Source organism: Pelobates fuscus, chromosome 3, assembly GCF_036172605.1.
Source record: "Pelobates fuscus isolate aPelFus1 chromosome 3, aPelFus1.pri, whole genome shotgun sequence".
In the NCBI taxonomy this organism is placed as follows: Eukaryota; Metazoa; Chordata; class Amphibia; order Anura; family Pelobatidae; genus Pelobates; species Pelobates fuscus.
Window position 1 is genome coordinate 12,885,404 of NC_086319.1, and position 22,565 is coordinate 12,907,968.

At 41.2% G+C, this 22,565-nt stretch overlaps 1 protein-coding gene across 1 annotated transcript in view; it reads left to right on the forward strand.

Annotated features, from left to right (window-relative positions):
* MPPED1 (metallophosphoesterase domain containing 1) overlaps window positions 1-19,591 on the forward strand; it is a 64,642-nt gene extending 45,051 nt beyond the window's left edge. Inside the window, exons 4-7 of the mRNA XM_063445049.1 lie at window positions 2,259-2,484; window positions 15,190-15,305; window positions 16,983-17,096; window positions 18,985-19,591. Coding sequence (XP_063301119.1) covers window positions 2,259-2,484; window positions 15,190-15,305; window positions 16,983-17,096; window positions 18,985-19,103 — 575 coding nt within the window. The 3' untranslated portion in view covers window positions 19,104-19,591. The remainder of the gene's footprint in view (window positions 1-2,258; window positions 2,485-15,189; window positions 15,306-16,982; window positions 17,097-18,984) is intronic.
* Window positions 19,592-22,565: the final 2,974 nt, after the last annotated feature.

The following is a 22,565-nucleotide window of genomic DNA, read 5'->3' on the forward strand; positions in this document are numbered from 1 at the left end:
ATGTCTGAGAACATTACAGCTCAGAAAAACCGCCAGACGATTCCTTATTATCGATACCAACTGGAAGGATATGTGTATAACGAGATGATAATGAAAGGTTACGAGATATGGCTGTTATTTCCCCTCTGACTGCAAAGCACTCGCAAGTCAGCAGGTCGGTTCATCTCTCGCTCATCGAAAGAAACTCTTAAATAGTTTTGAGATTTCAGACTGTCGGTGAGATTTTATCAAGACAACACAAAGGACGCCCTAAACGCTAAGAGACATTCTATCCATTTCCATAGCGATATCTCCTTATTTAGCACCTGAATAGTGCCTGATCTTGTCTTGATAAATCTCACCCAGTGTGTCATCGGCCTGGTCAGAGTAGCCCACTCACTGGTTAACCGTGACGTGGGCAGACTACATGGGCCGAATGGTTCTTATCTGCCGTCACATTCTATGTTTCTATGTGGAAAGTGTTATTTAACCAGTTAGCTTAGTAGCTAGTTAGTACACTCAGCCAATATGCAGAAATTAATCCAAAGTTACAACTAAAGGAAAATGGTGTATTAGCAATTCAAAGATGTATTCTTAATATCAAAGGGTCCCTCTGCCCCACCCGTGCACTACCCTCCAGAGAAAGTAAAGGGTTAAGCATCCTTTTTTTTTTTTTTGCTCATCTGATTCCAGCGCCAAAGTCCCTCCGAGCTAGGTTGGGCTCCTACTTCGCCGACGTCAGCTCATGGGGGGGACCTGATGTGCATGCGCAGCAAGTGCTGTGAGCTCATTAGGCCTTCCCTATATGTGGATTCAGAAGAATCTGGACATCCTCAAGCAATGTTTGAGAACATCCAGCATAGTTTGGCTGAGTCAAACCCCGTGAAAGGCCAGGGAGCACCTCTAGTGTCTGCCTGAAAGACTCTCTTAACCCTGCAATGTAAACACTGTAATTACTCGTGAAGTTTAATGTTTACAGCTGCAGAACTAAGGGGACAGGGACGCTGCACCCAGGCCACTTTAATAAGATAAGGTCTAGGTGCCTATAGTGTCCCTTTAAATCGCTGATTAATTCAGCCACTAATTGCAACATTATTCATCTGGTTTATTTTTCAAAATGTTGGATAGGAGAATAGTGTTAGATTACAAGAAATGCAGCGAGCAATCATTAGCTGCTACAAAGACCCATTTATTTGATCAGCTCTGTAACTATATGAAGGTATAGGATTATAAAGAATATACTAGTATTTGCTTCCACGTCTTAGAAAACCGTTGCGGATCACGACCCTGTGCGAGTTCACTTGATATCTTTCTAAAATTGAATTTCTTATTCAAGATTTGTCATTTTATTATTTTTCATTTTCCAGAATTTGTGTTATAACCAAAATAATTTGTAGAAAACACTATTTTTTTTTTCTTATGAACTTTCTTCCTGTAGGCTCTCGGGCTCTCGATGTTTCAATCAGAAACGCTGAGGAAGTTCTTAGTGTTTAAACCTCCACTTTTTTTTAACCGATCAGTCCATATAACCTGACTGTTGGCTAACCGCGGCCATCCGACTTCACGGAAAATTGTAAAAAGATTTGCAGAGAAGCAACAACCGTCTGGGTTTGAGGAGTCATCCCCCCAATCACTCTTGGACAGCTACGAAATAAATATTGAAGTCTTCTAAAAGTTTTAATTGTAAAATGAGACTTTAATCGCTGCTTTAGCAAAGACGTACTTTACAATCAAAATGTTTCCCGGTCACGGGATTCAATACTTGTTTTCATATTTTACTGCAAGGGCATCCAATTACCATAATAACGGTAAAATTCTCCTTGCATTTATGAAACCAGAATTTGGAATACATAAAAAAAAAAAAAAATAATATAATGTTACTTTGGTTTAACCTCTTAAGGACACATGACATGTGTGACATGTCATGATTCCCTTTTATTCCAGAAGTTTGGTCCTTAAGGGGTTAAAGGATACAATGTAATTGAGCTATAATACCCTAAGGGCTAAGGGCTGACATAAGTGACAAGCTAAATGTTCTGTGACTGGTTAAATATCAGCTGATTTCACTGTCTGTAGAGCAAATTACGAAGATCTGACTGATTGTCTGACCGTGGTGCCATACTTGGGGAGATGGATAATTTTTAGTGATAAATTTGAAACAATTGCCATAGAAAAGAAAACACTGTATCATTTCTGTTTACTGTAAGCTACTCCTTTAACAGCTGCATCTAATTCCTGCTCATGAATAACACATTTTTATCTTCCTCTCTCCCTTATAGGAAGCCTCCCGTACGAATATAAAATCGTTATAGCTGGAAACCATGAGCTCACCTTTGACCACGAGTTCATGGCCGATTTAATAAAACAAGATTTCTATTACTTTCCTTCTGTGTCAAAGCTGAAACCCGAGAATTACGAAAATGTCCAATCTCTCCTAACAAACTGTATCTATCTCCAAGACTCGGAAGTCACAGTTCGGGGATTTCGAATATATGGGTCCCCATGGTAAGCCGAACTTATTAAAAACCAGATAATCTACTCTGCGCATACGGATATTTTATATGGTGTAACACTGCTGCGGGTACTAAACTTTAGAAGAGAGACAGCGGGCCGTTATTTAACTCATTCTAGAAGCGTAATGTATTGCTTAATATAAATGTTAAATCCTCTTTCGTGGGCACAGCGCATGCACCTGGGATAATGTTTATACATCGAATGAATATTTTATCACAGGCTTCACGCAAAAAAAAAAAAAAAAAGTCTTCCATTCTTCGAGATGTGATGAAAAGAGAAATTTACTGCACATAGCAGCTTTATTTGTCAACGGGATGTGAAATATACTATTTGTACCTTGAATTGATACAGATAGCATGTCGTTAGAGTTATTGAAGTTTTCGAGGGTGTATAAAACTCCCAGGTATGTGTCAATTCACGCCCCATAGGAATCTGAGATTTAGCTGCTGCAATATATTGTTGGTTTGTGTGTATATAGATAATATTGGGCTTTTTTTCTGTTTGTTTCATATTTTATATGTTTCGACTTTTTTTTGCTATTGTTGACTTTCTGACAACCAGCTGGCCTTGATTTGGCAACTGGGAAAATCGTTACAAATCTTAGTCCGATTTTATTAAGGTCATAAGAAACTAATCCTCTTGATAAATAGGCTCGATAGCATGTCAGGGGGTTTCTAGAGGCTCGTGTTTCCGGTGGGATGGTCGGCCATTACCGCGTTGGAGAGGACGAGCTGGTTATGTGGAATGGTGAAAGCGAGGCAGTCAATGTAAACCTGTTCAGCGAGGATTTGTAATTAGTGGCACACCTAGAATAATGAAGGGATGAGTGATTTTATAATTATAATTAAATATTTGTTTTGTAAGAAGTATTTGCAGTTGTTACCGCACTATATTTTGTCTCTTCCTCCTTCCTCTATTCTTCCAGTCATGGAAGTGTTTTATCTCGATATAAAGAATTCAAAGAATATCACAAAGTAAACCGTTTAAATTTGCAGCAAATAAACACGTGATCAGAGTTTGTAGGACTTCGCAATTCACAATTACATCCGTGTAAGCAGAGTACAGATATTTTCTGTTTTTTTTTTATTTATTAACTCCCCAATTACTTTCCTGTATTGGATAAAACGATTTGTGCTTCTTGTCCGTGCAAGCTACAATATTACTGCGTAATGCAATCTGTAACGGTGTTAAAAGATTTGCAGTGCGTGGCCCCAGGGCTTTAAAGGGAAATATAAAGTGAAATTGTCACATGTGAGATTTTTCAACAACTGAATAACTAACGAACAGAAACGTATCGATTGCTTGTTTTTTCCATTCTCAAAAAATGTAGATTCCATAGAAATGTCAGTTTCCTTTAACGTTCTCTAAAGAGATATTTCATATCACCTTTTCTTATCTCAGTTCTATAGACACATCGAGTGACTGTCCAGCTGTTGTGTAACTTCCAGTAACTTTAGCAGCATTTAGAGTGCTGGAGAATCATGGGAGTTGTAGTCCCATAATTGTATGTGCATTGCTATCCAGATGCATATCTCTAATCTGTCCTGACTTTTGGCGGCCAGTCCTGATTTTGCACCCCTGTTCTATGTCGTAGGTCCTCAGAAAGAGTAGTGTGAGCACATCATTAAACAAGCCTTTTGTTATATTAAAATAACTTTACTGCCCAATGAGAGCCCTGTATCAGGGCTCTGCGCAAGGGGCCACGCTGACACTATGGTCCTTCAACTCACGTCCGCCGTACATACCTCCCAATGTTGTGTTTGCAGACAGGGCTGCCTGACGGCCATTTACACACACAATACATGCTTTATGGCTATATTTTAACAGGTCTGCTCGTGTATTTAATGTTCCCATCTTTTTTGTCAATCTTTCTTTTATTGAGGCAGGAGTCAAATAGGGTACAGAATAAAGAGGAGGGGATATACAGTATTTGTACAGGATGGGATCGCTTTAACACAGTAGTACATCTCCTACGAATAACAGCCTCATTTTATGTTTCATACCAAACAAGCTTTTCAGTAGATTAATAGCACGCACAAAGTAACAGTTACAAAGGTATTTTACACTAAGCGATGGAATCATCAGGAGTTAAATGAATTAAACAAATGCAAAACAAATGGAAAACCCATATGCGCTTGTTGTTGCTAGACTGGTCATGAAAGGTAAATAAAACTAAACACGTAGGTACCATCCAGTTGGCTCGTTGCTGTAATCGCTTTAGTAGTTGAAATGTTAGTTAAGGCATTGCAGGATCGATTTAAACTCGCTAAGAAACACATGAGTTAAAGAACGAGGAATGTGCTAGGCAAATGCATCTAGTTAAGTAAGATTAAATGGGAGCAGGTAGTCTAAACACACGCCTAATGAGTGTAGGCATAACAATAATTTGTTATCAACAGCAGTCAAACGTGTAGCCTTGCTTTGGGCGAAGGTTAAGCAGTGAATTAGTTGTTCGCAGATTAACATAGCTTGTGTCTAGTGTGGGTTACTATCCTATCTGTGTTACCCTTATTGCATTGTTATTGTGTGTCTCTGTGTATAAAGTGGAGACCCATGTTTAGGGGCAATCTACGGGCTACGCTCTCCATAATGTTTTAGAGTCTCTTCCCCCCTCTGCACTGATATAACAACATTGCACTTTAGGTGGATAAAGCAGATAAAGTAATCACAAAATGGCAGGATCTGACATATGTATAAGCATTTCAAGAAACAGGTAATTGTCACCAGGGGCAAGGTTCGGCTGTGAAGCCTGTGGAGTGTCCAGAGAGGTTCAGCCGATACCCATCGGGTGCTGGATACTGTCTGGGTAGGGACGATAAATTCTCCGGTCTTGTGAGGTAAGTCTCTGTAAGTGCGTACCTTGGTGGCATGTCAAAAGTTGGTGGGTATGCGGTCCTCCGACACGTGTTGCCGCCTGTTTGAGGGTTCTCCCGTCTGAATTGTAAGTGCTTGGTCTTCTTAATAGGGTTTGTGCAGTCCCGGTCGGGGTCCCCTCTGCGTGGTGTGTGCGCTGGCTGTTCTTTTTCCCGAGTGGTCGAGCTGTTGCTGAAGCCATGTTAGTCTTCGTGCTTTGCCGCCTACTCGATCGGTCAAGGTGGGTTGTGCCCCTCCGAGGCCTATGCTGGGCCTTAGTGAGCGGGCCGGGTAACTGATGGCGTTTGCTCGCAGTTTGCCCCAGGACCCTGGTAGTCCGTTTCGGGCGTCGTTTGCCGTTGGTGGAATTCCGTGCTGGTTTCATGGCAGCCTGTCTCCGGTGCCTGCCCGTCTTGGGAGAGGAGTCTGGGAGGACAGTTAGGTCTCGCGTTGTGCCGTCGGGTGGGAACACTTGTACTGGAGGCCACATAAGCGCCTCTAGCTTCCTCCAGAAAGCCGTGAAGATGCCATTGAGTCGGTGCTCTGTGTCCTCTCTGGCGTTGCACTTGGCTGCGGCGTGTAAGTCGTCCGCCATTTTACAAGCAGCTTTAGTGTCTTCCTTGCTTTTTGTTTGCTTCGCTTGAGTACCCCTAGTCGAGGGGATTATGAGTGGGTGGCCCGGGATAACCCCGACCGGGCCAAAGGGGGGGGAACGAGGGCTCCTATTCGAGTTTCTGACCTTTCTTGGCGGCAGGAGAGCGGCCGTCTCTCCCGCGATCACCATGTAGGTAGGCCTCTCCAGGGTGTCGGGTGCGTACCGATTGGATCGTTGATTGCCGAGTATCATTTTGTGCGCCCCGGTGTCCCCCTGCGTTGTGTGACCTTTGTGTCGCCTTATTTTCAGTTTATTTTCCGTTTATTTTCGTTTATCGGTCTTCTTTTGCCGGAGCTAGTGAGGCATGCGTCCTCTTAGTTCCACGGCCAGGCCCCACCCCCCCTAATGTTCCCATCTTTTAACTCTCTGCAGTCTCTTTTATAATATCCAATTTACGATGTCACCGGGAGAGAGCGCATTGTTTGGGGGTATCAGTTTGATCATTTGCCCACTCCCCCCCCCCCCCCTCCTAACGGCTGGACCAGTCAGCTATCACCTCCTGAAAAGTCATAGAATATTTTCCAAAATGTCATCACGGTGTTAGCTGGGGGCCAACATTATTAAAGCGATGGGCGTAGCGCCTAAAAAGAGACCACATTTATTTTGTTCCTCAGCTTTCCTTTATTTTATGGATTTTGCACGCACTCAAATGTTTCAAATAACGGCTCTGATATTTCATTCTTTGCGCATCAAATTCAAAGATAATTTTATTGAAATCCCCATGCTTACAAGTGATTTTTAGCGTTATTATGCATTGGCTTGTTCGGTTATTTTCAATATTTATAAAACAGGTCTGTTGTTTTTTTTTTTTTTAATTATATCTACATTTAAAGAGTTATCAGCTGGCTGCAGAGTCAGGTAATAAAACAATCCTCTGTATAAACAAGAAACAATAGGAGTGAAATGTTGGAGGGGGTCTATTCAAGCGGAATCGTGCTGCTGTAACTATCTACAAGGAACGCACGGCCCCACCTGTAGTGTGATTTTAATAAAGAGAAGCATTCGCTTATCCAGCAGTAAATTGTCTCCCAGATTAACAATCTTAAAAGGGAATTGTTACTCCAGGAGTCGGCGCGTCTTTGATGGACGCAGCTTGTAAACTTCACTGGAGTTTAACCCCTTAAGGACCAAACTTCTGGAATAAAAGGGAATCATGACATGTTACACATGTAATGTGTCCTTAAGGGGTTAGAAAAGAAAAAAAAAATATCTGGATTTTAATTTTTTTTTCTCTGTCATGTTAAAGGTATTTTTGTGAGTTTAGAACATATAGGCAGTGCCTCATTACATGCCTCATGCCTCATTATCACAGCGAATAGTGAAGGCTTATTTTGGAGGCCGGGTGTTCCTATTAAACCGCCGTAGTCGCTGTCCTGCAAGATTCCATTACCTGTTACTGTCACAAGGCACTGGGACAGGATAACGCTGCAAGCTGACAGTTTCTGCTGCTCGGCACAAAATGCTTTATATTCCTGAACACTTGTGTCTGTGTCTGACAGCTTTGCAGAGCCATTACAGCTAAATAGAAAGTATTTGGACACAAGATGGATCAACAACGCAGAATTCAACGATTTTGTGAAGGTTCCAGCCTAATACACAGGTTTTTAATAATCTGAAATCCGCAGAGGAGCAGCGTGCACTGCTCAACTCTTCATTAAACATTGAAAGGAACTCAGATCGTGCCATAGATAGGACCACACATTTAAATCTTTGTTTCTTGGCTGATATTTCTGTTGTTGATTCTAAATTAGTGGTTTCCTTGGTTACAGATGTTTTTCCCAACGCGTTGCTAATGGATTCACAGTTAGGCTTTCTGGGCAGATTTGGACGGTGCGCCCTGTATATTTATCGTAGAATTTAGCAGATCAACATTTTATATTCTGCGTTCTCTTGGCAAGGGGCGTGAAAGTGCTTCCTGACTGTATGTAGCATTTCTACGCTTCCACTCTTTTTGTTTTTAATTCTTTATTTTAGTTGTGCAAGTAATGACATTCCAGCATTAATCGCCACAACAGCGATACAATGAGCGTGCACAAAAAAACATAGTGACATAAATCCGCACATTTTTTTTTTTTTTTTTTGTATATGAACAAGATAAACCAACATGTCTGTATCTGCTTTAGTAGTGAGTGATTAAGTGTGTGGAGGTTAACAGACGTGTGGATGTGGTTCAGGCGTAAAATAGTGAGAAGTAAACAGCATCCAGCCTGGCTGATCAGTGATTGATGTAAGAATATAGCTAGTGAGGAAACGGTTTGACCTGCCTGGAAGTAGATGGTATGTTCTGCGGGGCTGCTAAGCCCCCCACACTGGTGAACGTAGCTCGTGAATACTTTTAGTGAATGTGGGATCAGATGGGGGGGGGGAGATGAAACCCACTAGTGTCTGTATGTGGGGGCCTGTTAGAGTCGGCAATTGTATGGGGAATCAGCACATAAAAAAAGAAAATTTCAAATCAAGAGTGTAAAGAATATTAATAACTGTATATAGCATCGGGAACGACAGTCACGCTGCAAAAATTGTTGTAGGTCAATCAGGTGACCACTATGCTGGATGAGTGTCCAGGGGATGGTCGAGTCTTGAATACAGGGATCATTGAGGGATCTAGGTTAGATAGGTTTGTGCCCTTGACTCCGGCAGCCTCAGCAAGACCCACTCTACTCATGCATGCTTTCAATTCTTGAGGATTATGAGCCCGCTAGGTCTTCCGTTGATAGAACATGAGCATCTTGGGAATGCCTCAGCCGTAGGTAACATTTTTGTCGCATAGAACTTGTAACATTGGTTTCAGTGACCTCCGCCAGGCTAATGTGTTCTTCGTGAGGTCCGGGAAAACGGAGAGAGATGAGCCTTCAAAAGAGATCGGATGTTCCCCTGGCTGCTGTGAGAAATAAGGCTTTATCCTGTGAGGTTTGAATGTGGATTATAAGGTCAGCTACAGTGGTGGCTGGGGCAGTCTGTGGTTATGGTATACGAAACATACTATCCACCTTAATCACTTTAGCCTGCTTGGGACGACATTAACCCCTTAAGGACCAAACTTCTGGAATAAAAGGGAATCTTGACATGTCACACACGTCATGTGTCCTTAAGGGGTTAAAGCCACAAAGAGCCTTCTGACGTAGTGTGGTATCTCATCAGGGCCCACAGCTTCAGGGATGCCCCTAACTTTCAGATTGTAGTGCCTCCTCTGGTCCTCCAGCTTCTCCACCTGAGCCTCGGTGGCCCGTTGAGCCCGCATGAACTCCTCTGGCTTCTGCTACACATTAGTCAGCCTGCTGTCCTGGACACTGCTCGTGGCCTCCAATAGTGTAATCTTTGTGATAGCAGTCTTCATGGCCACCCTGAATTGTGAGATGTCTGCTCCTATGTTGGATCACAGCTCCCCCAAGATGGTCTTGAGGAACGCCGAGGTAACAGGCTCCCTGTCCCCGGTGGGGGCAGACCCCGGTGCTGGGCATTGAGATGCTCATTCCTCCATATCAGCAGTAAAGTTGTCCGATGAATACAAGGATCCATCCTCTCGTGGCGCCATGTTGGGCTATGCGGCCTGTTGCGCGTTCGCCAATATCTCGGCCGGTGGGTGCTTTATTAGCCTTGTCATTTTTAGTTTTTCTCCCCATGCCGGTTTGTGTCGGTCAGGGTGTGTTTTCCACTCGTCCGGGTGGTAGTTTGTGCAGAAAACTGCTATTGTGACCAAAATATCTGCAGAGCTTATGTAGCTTGCACTGCGCTCGTCCAATGCAATGAGAATACCAAGGAGGAGGTTAATGTTTCGCTTTACTTTCAGAATACCAGCGATCACCAAACAGCGCTGCATTGCATCGAGAGAAGACTTCAAATTTAGGAGACAATATGTCAGATTAAAAAAAAATTCTAATAGCTGAAAAAAATGTTACAGATTTGTTTTTTCTCCAAAATGTTATTTGATTTCCAATGTTTTGTAACTCAGTTTAGGGAATAAATCCCTCGAACTTTCATTGCAGCGTAGTTTTAGTAGTTTATATATTACGGCTGCAAACAGTTGCAGTTGTCAGTCATTTCGTTTCCAACTGCTTGGATCAGTGGCAGTAGCCTGACACGTATTGCTTAGAGAAGGACACTGACCCTGAATCATTACGAAGTGGGGGTATAATATTAATTTATACCGCAAAATATTAGGAGATAACTTTACATTTTTCCAATAAAACCCTTATGTTCAGATATATTATCGTTTGTCTGGCTGAGTCTGATAGGAAAGCAGGGGCTATTATTAACAGGATGTTTTGGCAGGTTGAGGCTTGTTATCTGATACCTGGTGCCAGCTCACGCTGCAGATGTTATTTGGGGGATTATTTCTCCTTTTTGTGGTCTGATCTCCTCCATGTAGGAGCTGTAATGACGTATTGTTTACCAAACTGGGAAAAAAGGACGTGGAAGCCTTGGAGAATGGAGATACCTCCAGCGAGTTTATGTCTTTTTAACATAATCAGGGTCTTAAGCTAAATCTTCTTCTTAGTTCTTCTCAATTTTCTCACTTCTCCGAGTATCTTCCCCGGTGGCCTGCCGTCATAGAATTTCTCACACACCAGAGTTGAAATATTCAGTATTGGATAAATATTCTGTATTCCCTGACTGTGTATATATTTATATTCTGCGTTACACCTTTGTGATTTAGTCGACATCTTATGTTTATTAGTGGAACACAATTGGTTTATGGCTTACTTCCCGAGTTCATGGTATACTTCCCGAGTTCATGGTATACTTCCCGAGTTCATGGTATACTTCCCGAGTTCATGGTATACTTCCCGAGTTCATGGTATACTTCCCGTGTTCACGGCATACTTCCTGTGTTCACGGCATACTTCCCGGGGTTATGGCATACTTTCTGGGCTCATGGCATACTTCCTGAGTTCATGGCATACTTCCTGTGTTCATGGCATACTTCCTGTGTTCATGGCATACTTCCTGTGTTCATGGCATACTTCCTGGGTTTGTGGCATACTTCCCGGGTTTATGGCATACTTTCCTGGTTTAAAGCATACTTTCCTGGTTTACAGCATACTTCCCAAGTTCATGGCATACTTCCCGCATTTATGGCATACATCCTGGGTTTATGGCCTACTTCCTGGGTTCATGGCTTACGTCCCTGGTTTGACATACTTCCCTGGTTTATGACATACTTCCCTTCTTCATGTCATATTTCCCGGGTTTATGGCATACTTCCTGGGTTCATGGCAACTTCCCAAGTTCATGTTATACTTCCTGGATTCATAGCATACTCCCCGAGTTCACGGCATACTTCCTGGGTTTATGGCATACTTCCTGGGTTTATGACATACTTGCTAGCTTCATGTCATACTTCCCAGGTGCATGGCATACTTCCTGGTTTTATGGCATACTTCCGGGTACATGTTATACTTCCTGGGTTCATGGCATACTTCTCGGGTTCACGGCATACTTCCTGGGTTTATGGCATACTTCCCAGGTCCATGGCATACTTCCTGTATTCATGGCATACTTTCCAGGTTTATGGTATACTTCCTGGTTGATGGTATACTTCCTGGTTGATGGCATACTTCCTGGGTTCATGGCATACTTCCCGGGTTCATGGCATACTTCCTGGGTTCATTGCATGCTTCTCGGGTTTATGGCATACTTCCCGGGTTTATGGCATACTTCCCGGGTTCATGTTCTACTTCCTGGTTTTATGACATACTTCTCGGGTTCATGTCAAAGTTACTGGGTTTATGGCATACTTCCTGTATTTATGGCATACTTCTCGGGTTCATGGCATACTTCCTGTATTCATGGCATAGTTCCCAGGTTTATTGCATACTTCCTGGGATTGTGGAATACTTCTCGGGTTCATGTCAAAGTTTCCGGGTTTATGACATACTTTCCGGGTTTATGACATACTTCCCGGGTTTATGACATACTTTCCGGGTTTATGGCATACTTCTCGGGTTCATGGCATACTTCCTGGGTTCATGGCATACTTCTCAGGCTCATGTCAAAGTTACTGGGTTTATGGCATACTTCCTGTATTCATGGCATACGTCACGGGTTCATGGCATACTTCCTGTATTCATGGCATAGTTCCCAGGTTTATTGCATACTTCCTGGGATTGTGGAATACTTCCCAGGTTCATGGCATACTTTACGGGTTCATGGCATACTTTACGGGTTTATGCCATACTTCCCGGGTTAATGGCATACTTCTCAGCTTCATGGCATACTTCCCGGTTTTATGGCATACTTCCCGGGTTAATGGCATACTTCTCAGCTTCATGGCATACTACCCGGTTTTATGGTATACTTCCCGGGTTAATGGCATACTTCTCAGCTTCATGGCATACTTCCCGGTTTTATGGTATACTTCCTGGGGTCGTGGCATACTTTCGGGGTTCATGGCATACTTCCCGTGTTCATGGCATACTTCCCAGCTTCATGGCATACTTCCCGGTTTTATGGCATACTTCCCGGGTTCATGGCATACTTCTCGGGTTCATGGCATACTTCTCGGGTTCATGGCATACTTCTTGGGTTCATGGCATACTTCCTGGGTTCATGGCATACTTCCTGGGTTCATGGCATACTTCCTGGGTTCATGGCATACTTCTCGGGTTCATGGCATACTTCTCGGGTTCATGGCATACTTCTCGGGTTCATGGCATACTTCTCGGGTTCATGGCATACTTCTCGGGTTCATGGCATACTTCTCGGGTTCATGGCATACTTCCTGGGTTTATGGCATACTTCCTGGGTTCATTGCATACTTCTCGGGTTCATGACATATTTTCCAGGTTTATGACATACTTTTCAGGTTTATGGCATACTTCCCGGGTTTATGGCATGCTTCCCGGGTTTATGGCATACTTCTCGGGTTCATGGCATACTTCTCGGGTTCATGGCATACTTCCTGGGTTCATGGCATACTTCCCGGGTTTATGGCATACTTCCCGGGTTTATGGCATACTTCTCGGGTTCATGGCATACTTCCTGGGTTCATGGCATACTTCTCGGGCTCATGTCAAAGATACTGGGTTTATGGCATACTTCTTGGGTTCGTGTCAAAGTTCCCAGGTTTATGGCATACTTCCCGATTTTATGTCATACTTCCTGGGTTCATAGCATGCTTCCTAACATGGAGACGTGAGAGCAGGATGTGGCATGGCTGAAGATGGCGTGTACTAGTGACATACATCGAGAGGTGACCTTAAAAATTGCCTGAAAAAAAGAAGAATCTTAGTCATTGATACAAAGAACATGGCAGCCATCCAGCAGACATTCTCAGTGATTGATCCATTATTTCGGGACACTTGGTGGCTATGGCAGTGTGGCAGTATAGTGGACGGAGCAGAGACTTGATTTATCCCAGCTGTATTGGATATTGTTATAAGAAACTGGAAAATAGTGAAAATCAAAAACAATTATCTTAGACGTTAGTGGATCTATATAGGTGACTTCGCACCATGTATACAGCGTTCCTGTAAATTTATAAATTAATTTTTTTACTGTGTTTTTTTTTTAAACAGTCTAATTTTCAAGTAAATGAGACATCTGTTTCAGAGAAGAGAATTTTTCATGGTTTCCATGGTAACCGTGATTCTCTATGAAACGTATTCCAATGGATGGATACCTTAACAGAGAGAATGATTCAGAGCAAAAAAAAAACAAAAAAAACCTTGGAATGATTTTTTTATCCAGAATTAGCAGACTTTACCTGCAAACTCCATCGTGTGTCTATAATGAGTCCATTGGAAACGTTTGAGAATGTCAGAGCTTATGAACATTTAATAGAATTCAGAAATATTTTATAGATAATAAATATTATATGAAACCGGTTTATACTATATTCTTATCCCATTTTGTGTGTGTGTATATATATATAGGATGAGTTAGCAATTAGTCTTCGGAAGGACGTTGATAAATAATACATACATGATATATGTTTTACATATTATGCAATATAGATGATGTGTATTGTGTGATCTGTGTAATATGTATGTACTGCATGTAACAAACTGTGCATAGAATATACTGCATGTAACAAACTGTGCATAGAATATACTGCATGTAACAAATAGTGCACATAGTTTATACTACATGTTACTGTACCATGTACCGCTTGGAACACAAGCAAAATGTAGCACACACTGGAACATATAAATACACCACGTATCGCCACTTAGAAAATACTGCATACAACAGGCATGGCATACACAGCACACAATGACATGCATGCTGTAAGTGTATGTTACATGCCATGCAGTGCGTGCTCTGCAGAGTGTTACATGCCAGGCAGTGTTTGTTACATGTCATGCAGTGTGTGATGTGCAGTGTATGTTACATGTCATGCAGTGTGTGTTACATGTCATGCAGTATGTGATGTGCAGTGTGTGTTACATGCCATGCAGTGTGTTACATGTCATGCAGTGTGTGATGTGCAGTGTATGTTACATGTCATGCAGTGTGTGTTACGTGATGTGCAGTGTGTGTTACATGTCATGCAGTGTGTGGTGTGCAGTGTGTGTTACATGTCATGCAGTGTGTGGTGTGCAGTGTGTGTTACATGTCATGCAGTGTGTTACATGTCATGCAGTACGTGATGTGCAGTGTATGTTACATGTCATGCAGTGTTTGATGTGCAGTGTGGGTTACATGTCATGCAGTGTGTGTTACATGTCATGCAGTGTGTTACATGTCATGCAGTACGTGATGTGCAGTGTGTGTTACATGTCATGCAGGATGTGATGTGCAGTGTATGTTACATGTCATGCAGTGTGTGTTACATGTCATGCAATGTTTGATGTGCAGTGTATGTTACATGTCATGCAGTACGTGATGTGCAGTGTATGTTACATGTCATGCAATGTTTGATGTGCAGTGTATGTTACATGTCATGCAGTGTGTGTTACATGTCATGCAGTGCGTGCTGTGCAGTGTATGTTACATGTCATGCAATGTTTGATGTGCAGTGTATGTTACATGTCATGCAGTGTGTGTTACATGCCATGCAGTACGTGATGTGCAGTGTATGTTACATGTCGTGCAGTGTGTGTTACATGTCATGCAGTGTATGTTACATGTCATGCAGTGTATGTTACATGTCATGCAGTGCGTGCTGTGCAGTGGATATTCTGCAGCTCTTTGTCTCTCTGTCTATACTGTCAGAATGTGCCTGAAGTTGGTTGTCTCTCCTACAGGCAGCCGTGGTTTTATGGCTGGGGGTTTAATCTTCCTCGTGGACAAGCTCTGCTCGACAAGTGGAATCTTATCCCAGACGGCACCGATATCCTAATAACTCATGGGCCACCACTAGGTAAGGACACGTTAATCTATAAAATAATGTAACTCATAGCATGCTATTTCCATAACTTGGATCTATCCCAACACCCTCACCCAGAGATCCAGACAATCAAAGTGTTTGTTTATTTGAGGCCAAAGCTTGGTTTGGATTTGGTAGATGGACCCACCAATCCTCTCTCCCAACCCAGATAAGAGGAGGGGGTCAACCTTGATCCCCAGCAATCCACTGGAAATCCCAGACTCAGACGAAATCCAGGAATATCCCTAACTAAAACCCCCATGCTCTGCTTCTGCTGCATCTTGTGGAGCTGAAGGACCTGCTGGAGGACTTCCTGCCCTGCTGCATCTGACAGTAAACACCATAGAGAAGTCTCATTAGATGCACAATAAGGGTTGATCTGTGCAGCCTGGCCCACTAGATAAAGATGGCGTTCTAAAGCTTAGCAGGTCCAGTGGGAGCTGCACATCCCATCTCACATCTCTATGATTTCTCCATGATGTCTTCTGTCAGGGCCAACAATACCCGAGATCCCCAGCTCTTTGTAACTGTAACAGAACAGATTTTATATTATATAGAACAGTAGCGAGAGATATCAATAAAGGTAAATATACATAAAATATCGTGTCTGTATTTAGGGAAAAACTAGTAGACCTTGATCCCTCTTTCCTGCATTCAGTCAATGGAATTATTCCCGGCAATTCATCGAGACCAGCTGCCACAATGACAGATGATAAAATTGGAAGACTGTGAAGAAAAACCTTGACAAGCGTTTATTGTATAGATCTGTCAGTGGCGCCCCATAATTATGGCTGTATTTACTATATGTTAATGATATGAGGGAAATTACGCAGAGCTGACAGGAGAGATATTTAGCATAACCGTAGCTTAACTCCTTCCCTGTCGGCAGATCTGTGTCCCGGGAACTTTGAAAGGGTCACATGTGACCTGTAAATGATAAAATATAATCTATACATTGTGCCAGCACGCATACCAACATTGGGAGGTGTAACATTAGGGTAGGAGATGTGGAGGGGCAAAACAGAGACCAAATGTTTATCACTGGTGACGTGCATTGGCTGGCATGGACCAAACCCGGCGTGCACACCGATGGCCACTACGTGGATAGCTGTAAACAGAAGGCCATGCTGCAACTTGTGTACAAATGTGTACAGCTGATAGTCTTACATCATTGTTCTCGGGCATTCTTCAGTTTCTCAAAATGTATGGCACCTGGCAAAAAGCCTAAAACGAGTGTCACATATTGGGACTGTCTGCCAGATTCAGGATGATTGGGTGGTATGTATTAGGGAATCACACACAACTGCATGATTTACTTTAATGACGTTTTAATCCCAGTATGTGCAATATCCTATCTATTCAGTATGGACTCCTGTGACTTACTTCCAGAACAGTAATGGTAACTTGGGTGAAATTCTCATCGCTAATGTAGAAACGTTGTGGTACTTAGATATATTTATATAAAATGTTACAAATTAAACAAGGATTTTTGTAGTTTTTTACATGACTTTATCTGAATTGTTTCTCCAGGTTTTTTTTTTTTTTTTTTAAATTAATCTAAATTTATATTTTTCAGATTAAACTATTACATTTCATATATTATTCTGATTTATTGATTTAGCATAAATCCTGTTACGGCCACAATCACCAATGCGGAATGTTTTCTTTAAGGCTTTTTAGATTGGGTACCCAGGAAGTTGCAAAGAGTGGGCTGCGTGGAGTTATTAAATACAGTCCAGAGACGAATACAGCCACGACTCCACGTCTTCGGTCACATACATGAAGGTACGGTACTTGTAACGTTAAAATTCTCTGGGGTTTAGATTTTAAATAAATACACTTTGTATGAGTGATTTAAAAATGAAAGTGATACAGTTTGAGTTTTATTAATAATCTGAAAGAATATGGCTTTTGTAGATAATTTGGGTAGGAGGGCTGCTAAATTCTACAAATCTGACATATGACATCATCACATCAATCTTGACATCATTTTGTCTAAGTTTATAAACTTCAATAGGAAGTTCTCAGTGGCCAACTAGAGCAGGTAGCTGAATGCAAATCCATTTTCTGATTTGCCACAAACTGCCCCAAATAAGACACGTGACTAACATAGAAGTCATTGCTAAAAAGTCCAAGCTTGGGAACTGAATGGGGCAGGGGCCTAATTTGGCTTCGTGACTTCACCGCATATAAAGCATTTTATATTGGGGCATTGATGGGCATTGGAAATGTATAAAAATTGAAAAAAATCAGGATTTACCCTGAGATGACTAATAACGAACAAAAATATGAGACCCAATTGCAGACCCTGCGATAAGTTTGGCCAGACTAGATGGGCCGAATGGTTCTTATCTGCCGTCACATTCTATGTTTCTATGTAACTCCCTAATCCCCCCTCCACATGCCGAGACACAAGTTAGAATTTAGAGGCACAACCAGTGCCAATAACAAACAATATGTTTATGTCATTTATGATAGCCCATGAGATGACTTTACAGGAAGAACGCAAGTTAGCTCTAACTTAGCTCTTACTTACCTCTAACTTTGCTCTAACTTACCTCTAACTTAGCACATGACTTGTATATACTAATTAGTATCAATAAGAGTTGGGGATTTACCTTTATTGTTAGTAATGTCTTTGAACAGAATAAAAAATACGGGGTGAGCCAAACCTCAGAGTAGGGTTTGAGGAGACAATAACTTTTTTATTAAGGAACCGATTCCAGTGATACTATACACAATGAATGCTTAACATTCGCAGTTTTGTTTGACTAGGTACTGATGATGACATCTTTTAAATGAGCTCCATTTGCCGCCTCGCAAAGTCGGGCTCTTTAGATTGCATTGTTCATAACATTAATTCATGTTTGAGGCTCTAGTGCTCAAATCTCTGCACGGTATTCTCATTGAACCGCTTGAGTGTATGCAGTTTGTTCATGTAACCCGCTCCTTTACATATCCCCACCGGACGTTACCAGGAACTAAAAGGTCAGTCCAACATGGCGGCCAATTCAACTGGGAATTTTTCTAAATTACAGTTGTCTCAGGAAGTCCATTGGGGCCCTGGCTGTATGAAACCACATTTCAGGATGATTTTCCATACAGGACATACATTTTTTTTCAATCATATCTCACATCAATAGAAGTCCACTAATTTTACTCTTTGATGCTTCGTGAAATGACCCATCATCAATCTCCCAAGACTTAAGTTATAATTTGTACTTGCAACCAAAAAATGAACTACTAACAAATTTGTTATTTACCTTTCAAATCCTACTCTGAATTGTGTCCCACCCTGTATATACTATGTGAAAATAACCAGGATTCATTTTTTCTTTGATTACACAAACTCAGCACGTGATAAACACAGATTACTATTAGCGTATTAGCATAGATTAAAATAGATGAATGCAAAGTGTTAGACTTTATCACCTAGCGTGTCTTCTGTTAATAAATATGTCATTGTTGGGTGTTTACCAGAAGAGGAAGAGAAAGGTCCAGATAGAATTGAGGATATCATATTTCCTTAAATTATATTACTTGCTGCAGATCAAAGGATGTTATTGCATAATTTAGGCAAATAATGCTGATTTTGGGAACAATTCTTCCATTCTGTACATTCACAGTTTATCATAAAATATCACTTTTTAATTTATTTTTTAACTTATTTTAGGTTATGGCGTCATGGCTGACGGAACAACAACTTACGTGAATTCCTCTGTATGTACTGTGAATTATCAGCCCGTAAACCCACCGATAGTCATTGATTTACCGACCCCCAGGAACACGTGATTTAACGTGACTTTTATCAGCTGGTTCATGGATGAGCAGATTGTATTCTGGAGCCTTTGTTGTGTAATGACCATAGTTATAAAGCGTTAAATGCCAGCATCTTACCTTAATAACAGAGGTAACAGATTTTTTTGGGGGGGCTGGTAAATGGATTGTTTCAAGTCTTAAAAAAATAAAAACAAAGGGAAAAAAATGAAATTATTTGGTTAAAGGAATAGACGTTCTGATTTCCTGGACATAAACTTTTCTATATTTTATTTGTTGAACACTGTCAGAATTATTTGGACGCCAGTTGGTAGCTCGAGGATTCTGCAGATGAGAACGGTCCGTACGTCTGAAACTTACTGCACACCGAGCCTTCAACAGCAAAATGATAATAACCTACATTTAATAGAAACAAATGCAAACTCCTGGGTTTTCTGGAAACAAAGAAAAATAACAAACAAAATAAACTTAAAAACAAAAAAAAAGACAAAAAATGTTACGCCACAGAAACTCTCCGGTAACATTCGGACATGTTTAAAAGCACAGTAATATGGATGTCAGATGCAAATTAAATAGTTATCAATACAATATTTGCTTCTTGAATCTTTACAACGCACCTTGCAAGCTGCAGACATCTAAATAAATGCCTTAAAGAGCCACTAACACCTTCATAGATATAGTTTTTATGTTGTCGCTAATTATACTCTCACCAGCCAAAAGGAGATTTACTTATACTATTGATGCATATCGTTATACTGACACAGAGAGAGTCACCCGGCCCCCCTCTTCCATTGGAATCCAAACAGCACAAATTAGAAAATACAATAATCCCCTGTGTCTGGTGGTAGTGTGACTAGTAAGTAGAGTTTTAAATAGCGTTGAGGTAATAGGAAAATGGCGTGGGAGTGAGATGCGTTTTCTTTCTGAGTCGCCTACAGAGACTGGAAGAGTAACTGTAAATATTTTGGATTAAAACAGACCAGACCCTTCAGCTCTACTTCCTGCATAGCCTCCTAGAAGGATCCAGTCTTCTCATTTGTATCCTGAATTTCTGGTGAGAGTTTAGAAGATCTCACGGGGCCCACGGCAGGTTGACCTCATCCATTCTCCTCACAGAGATGGTTCCAAGGTCATGAATCTTTTTGGCTACAGCCAAGGGTAGTCGTTTAGTTAATTCTTTTCACGCCATCGTGATCTCAGGTTCGTCATATCTTATGTCATTTCAGCTGTTTTAGGTAGTGGAGTTTGGCCACCAATCCTACAAACCTATTGGATAGTGTTATGTCAGTTACCAAAAATGCTGCTTTTTTGTATGATAATATATTTGGTAAATCCATTCTTCACATCACTACTAGGTGTTAGCCTTGATTTATTTTGATGTGCAGGAATACTTTATTGACATGAGCTGGTAACACATTAGATAACCGACACAGAGGTATAATATATACATTTACATATTAATAACACAATATAAAATAACATAATGTAACATAATATAAAATAAAAAGAACAAACAAACTTTAGAATATGCAACATTAATAGTGCCTATAAATTAAACGTAAGAAACAGATTTAAATGCACCATTTGTGAAAAAAGAACAATAATGAGTTTGAAAAGGTTGTTACAGTTGGTAGGTAGATGTTTAACCTCCTGACTGATGAGAGACACACAAGCCAATGGACACTATACTCCACTCCACTGGCCCCGTCCCCAGTGAGAGCCTGTAGACAATGCCCTTCATGAGTGGATTGTAGATCCTCCAAGGCTACGGGCATCATCCCTCGTGGGGGATCTGATATCCAAACCGCAACCGATTCTTTGGGATTTTGGATTCTTCCAAATTCTCTGAAGGCGGGTAAACACAAGAGACTTGGCCTCCATCCGAGGAAGGATGACTTGGCCTCCATCCATGGTCGTAGGACATTCTATGGTTAGCTCAAAGGTATGGCATGTTCCTTCTCAGTCAGCCGCTGTCGTCATCTTCAGAAAGCTGCGAACCACTTGTCTTGTCCAGCCGAGCCAGCGTGGTATAGGGCAAGCCACTAGTTATGGAGAAGCATGTGGCATCTGCCATCTTTGTAAGGCCTGATAACGTGTTGTCCAGGCATTGGTAGGTCATCAGCAGTCCCAGCAGTAATTAGGAAGACTCAAGAATGTGGTGCCGGGAAAACCCTAACCGGCAGGGGTGGGGGAACGAGGTCCATGCTGTATCTGTGCACCATAAGGCTTATGATAATGGAGAGTTCGCCAATACTCTCACTCATGATTTGTTGATTTAAGCTTTTAGAGACTTCCGGAATATTCGTAGCTATCTCTATCATTGGGTTAGCATGTATGTTGGTATTCCCAGTAGCTTGTGTGCCCGAAATCACAAGTGTAAAGCCTTTAAAAAGGGCAAAATATTGTTTATTTCATGGTGCTCGGTCAAGGTACAACTTGTCAGCATGACTGTCTGACCCCGTTCCCTCTAGCCTTTTTATGTGTACTAAGCAATTTGTTAATTTATCTTTGAATTTCCAGCAGTAACTGACTCGGATCTATGACTGAGGCTCTACGAATTGTCCAGTGAATTTTAAATAATTTAGAGAAATGATATATTGTAACAGGCTGTTTACCTTCCCATCCATTATATTTAATTTTTACTTGTTCCTGTGACCCAACGTGTAACGGTGACTCTGTGTATTTGAGATTACCTGGGTATTCAGTATTTAAAAAAAATGGAATTCTGAAATGGGCTCTCAAATTTACCATGAGCGGCTGTTACATTGATACAACATGTTATACTGGTCTCCCATTGTTAAACATTTCCCCAATGTGTTTTCAGGAGACGCAATCTAAGTGGAATCTTTAGAGAATCGTTTTATAAATGTTTTTTAAAAGTTTGTGTAAAAAACAAAAAACAAAGTATATATATCTTTAAGGTTTAATGGCTCTTTAACCATTTTCTTAGTAAAGAGGTCTTCAAAATACTGCAAACAAAGTTATATAGGCCCCTCCAGTTGTGACAATGGAACGCACGATCTTGCAATTTTAATTAAATTTGGTCATTTTAGATTAGGGATGTCCACTACGTCATAAAAAAACACAATTCTTTGAATTTTAGAGGTTTTCTTATGAACAGGAAATACAACAAAGTTGATAATTGCAAAATAAATATATTTTTTAAAAATCTAAAGTAACATCTGTCTAGTGTAACTTCCATTCGGAGATTAGATTTAGTCATTTTTCCTCATCCATCATTAATAGGAAAATGCTCCTTTAATCTTCATTCTCATTATTTTTCAGCCATCAGTTTGAATGACGGCTGATGTTATTATAAGACGTATTGATGGATTGAAGCACAATCCAGGGCTGTATTATTCCAATGGGAGCTTGACCTGGGGGGCAGGTGAAGGTGCCAGGACTGGTATAGAGACCAAGTGGCAACCTACCTGGCTTAAATGAATATTCCTTATTGAAGATCAGTTGTATTAAGTG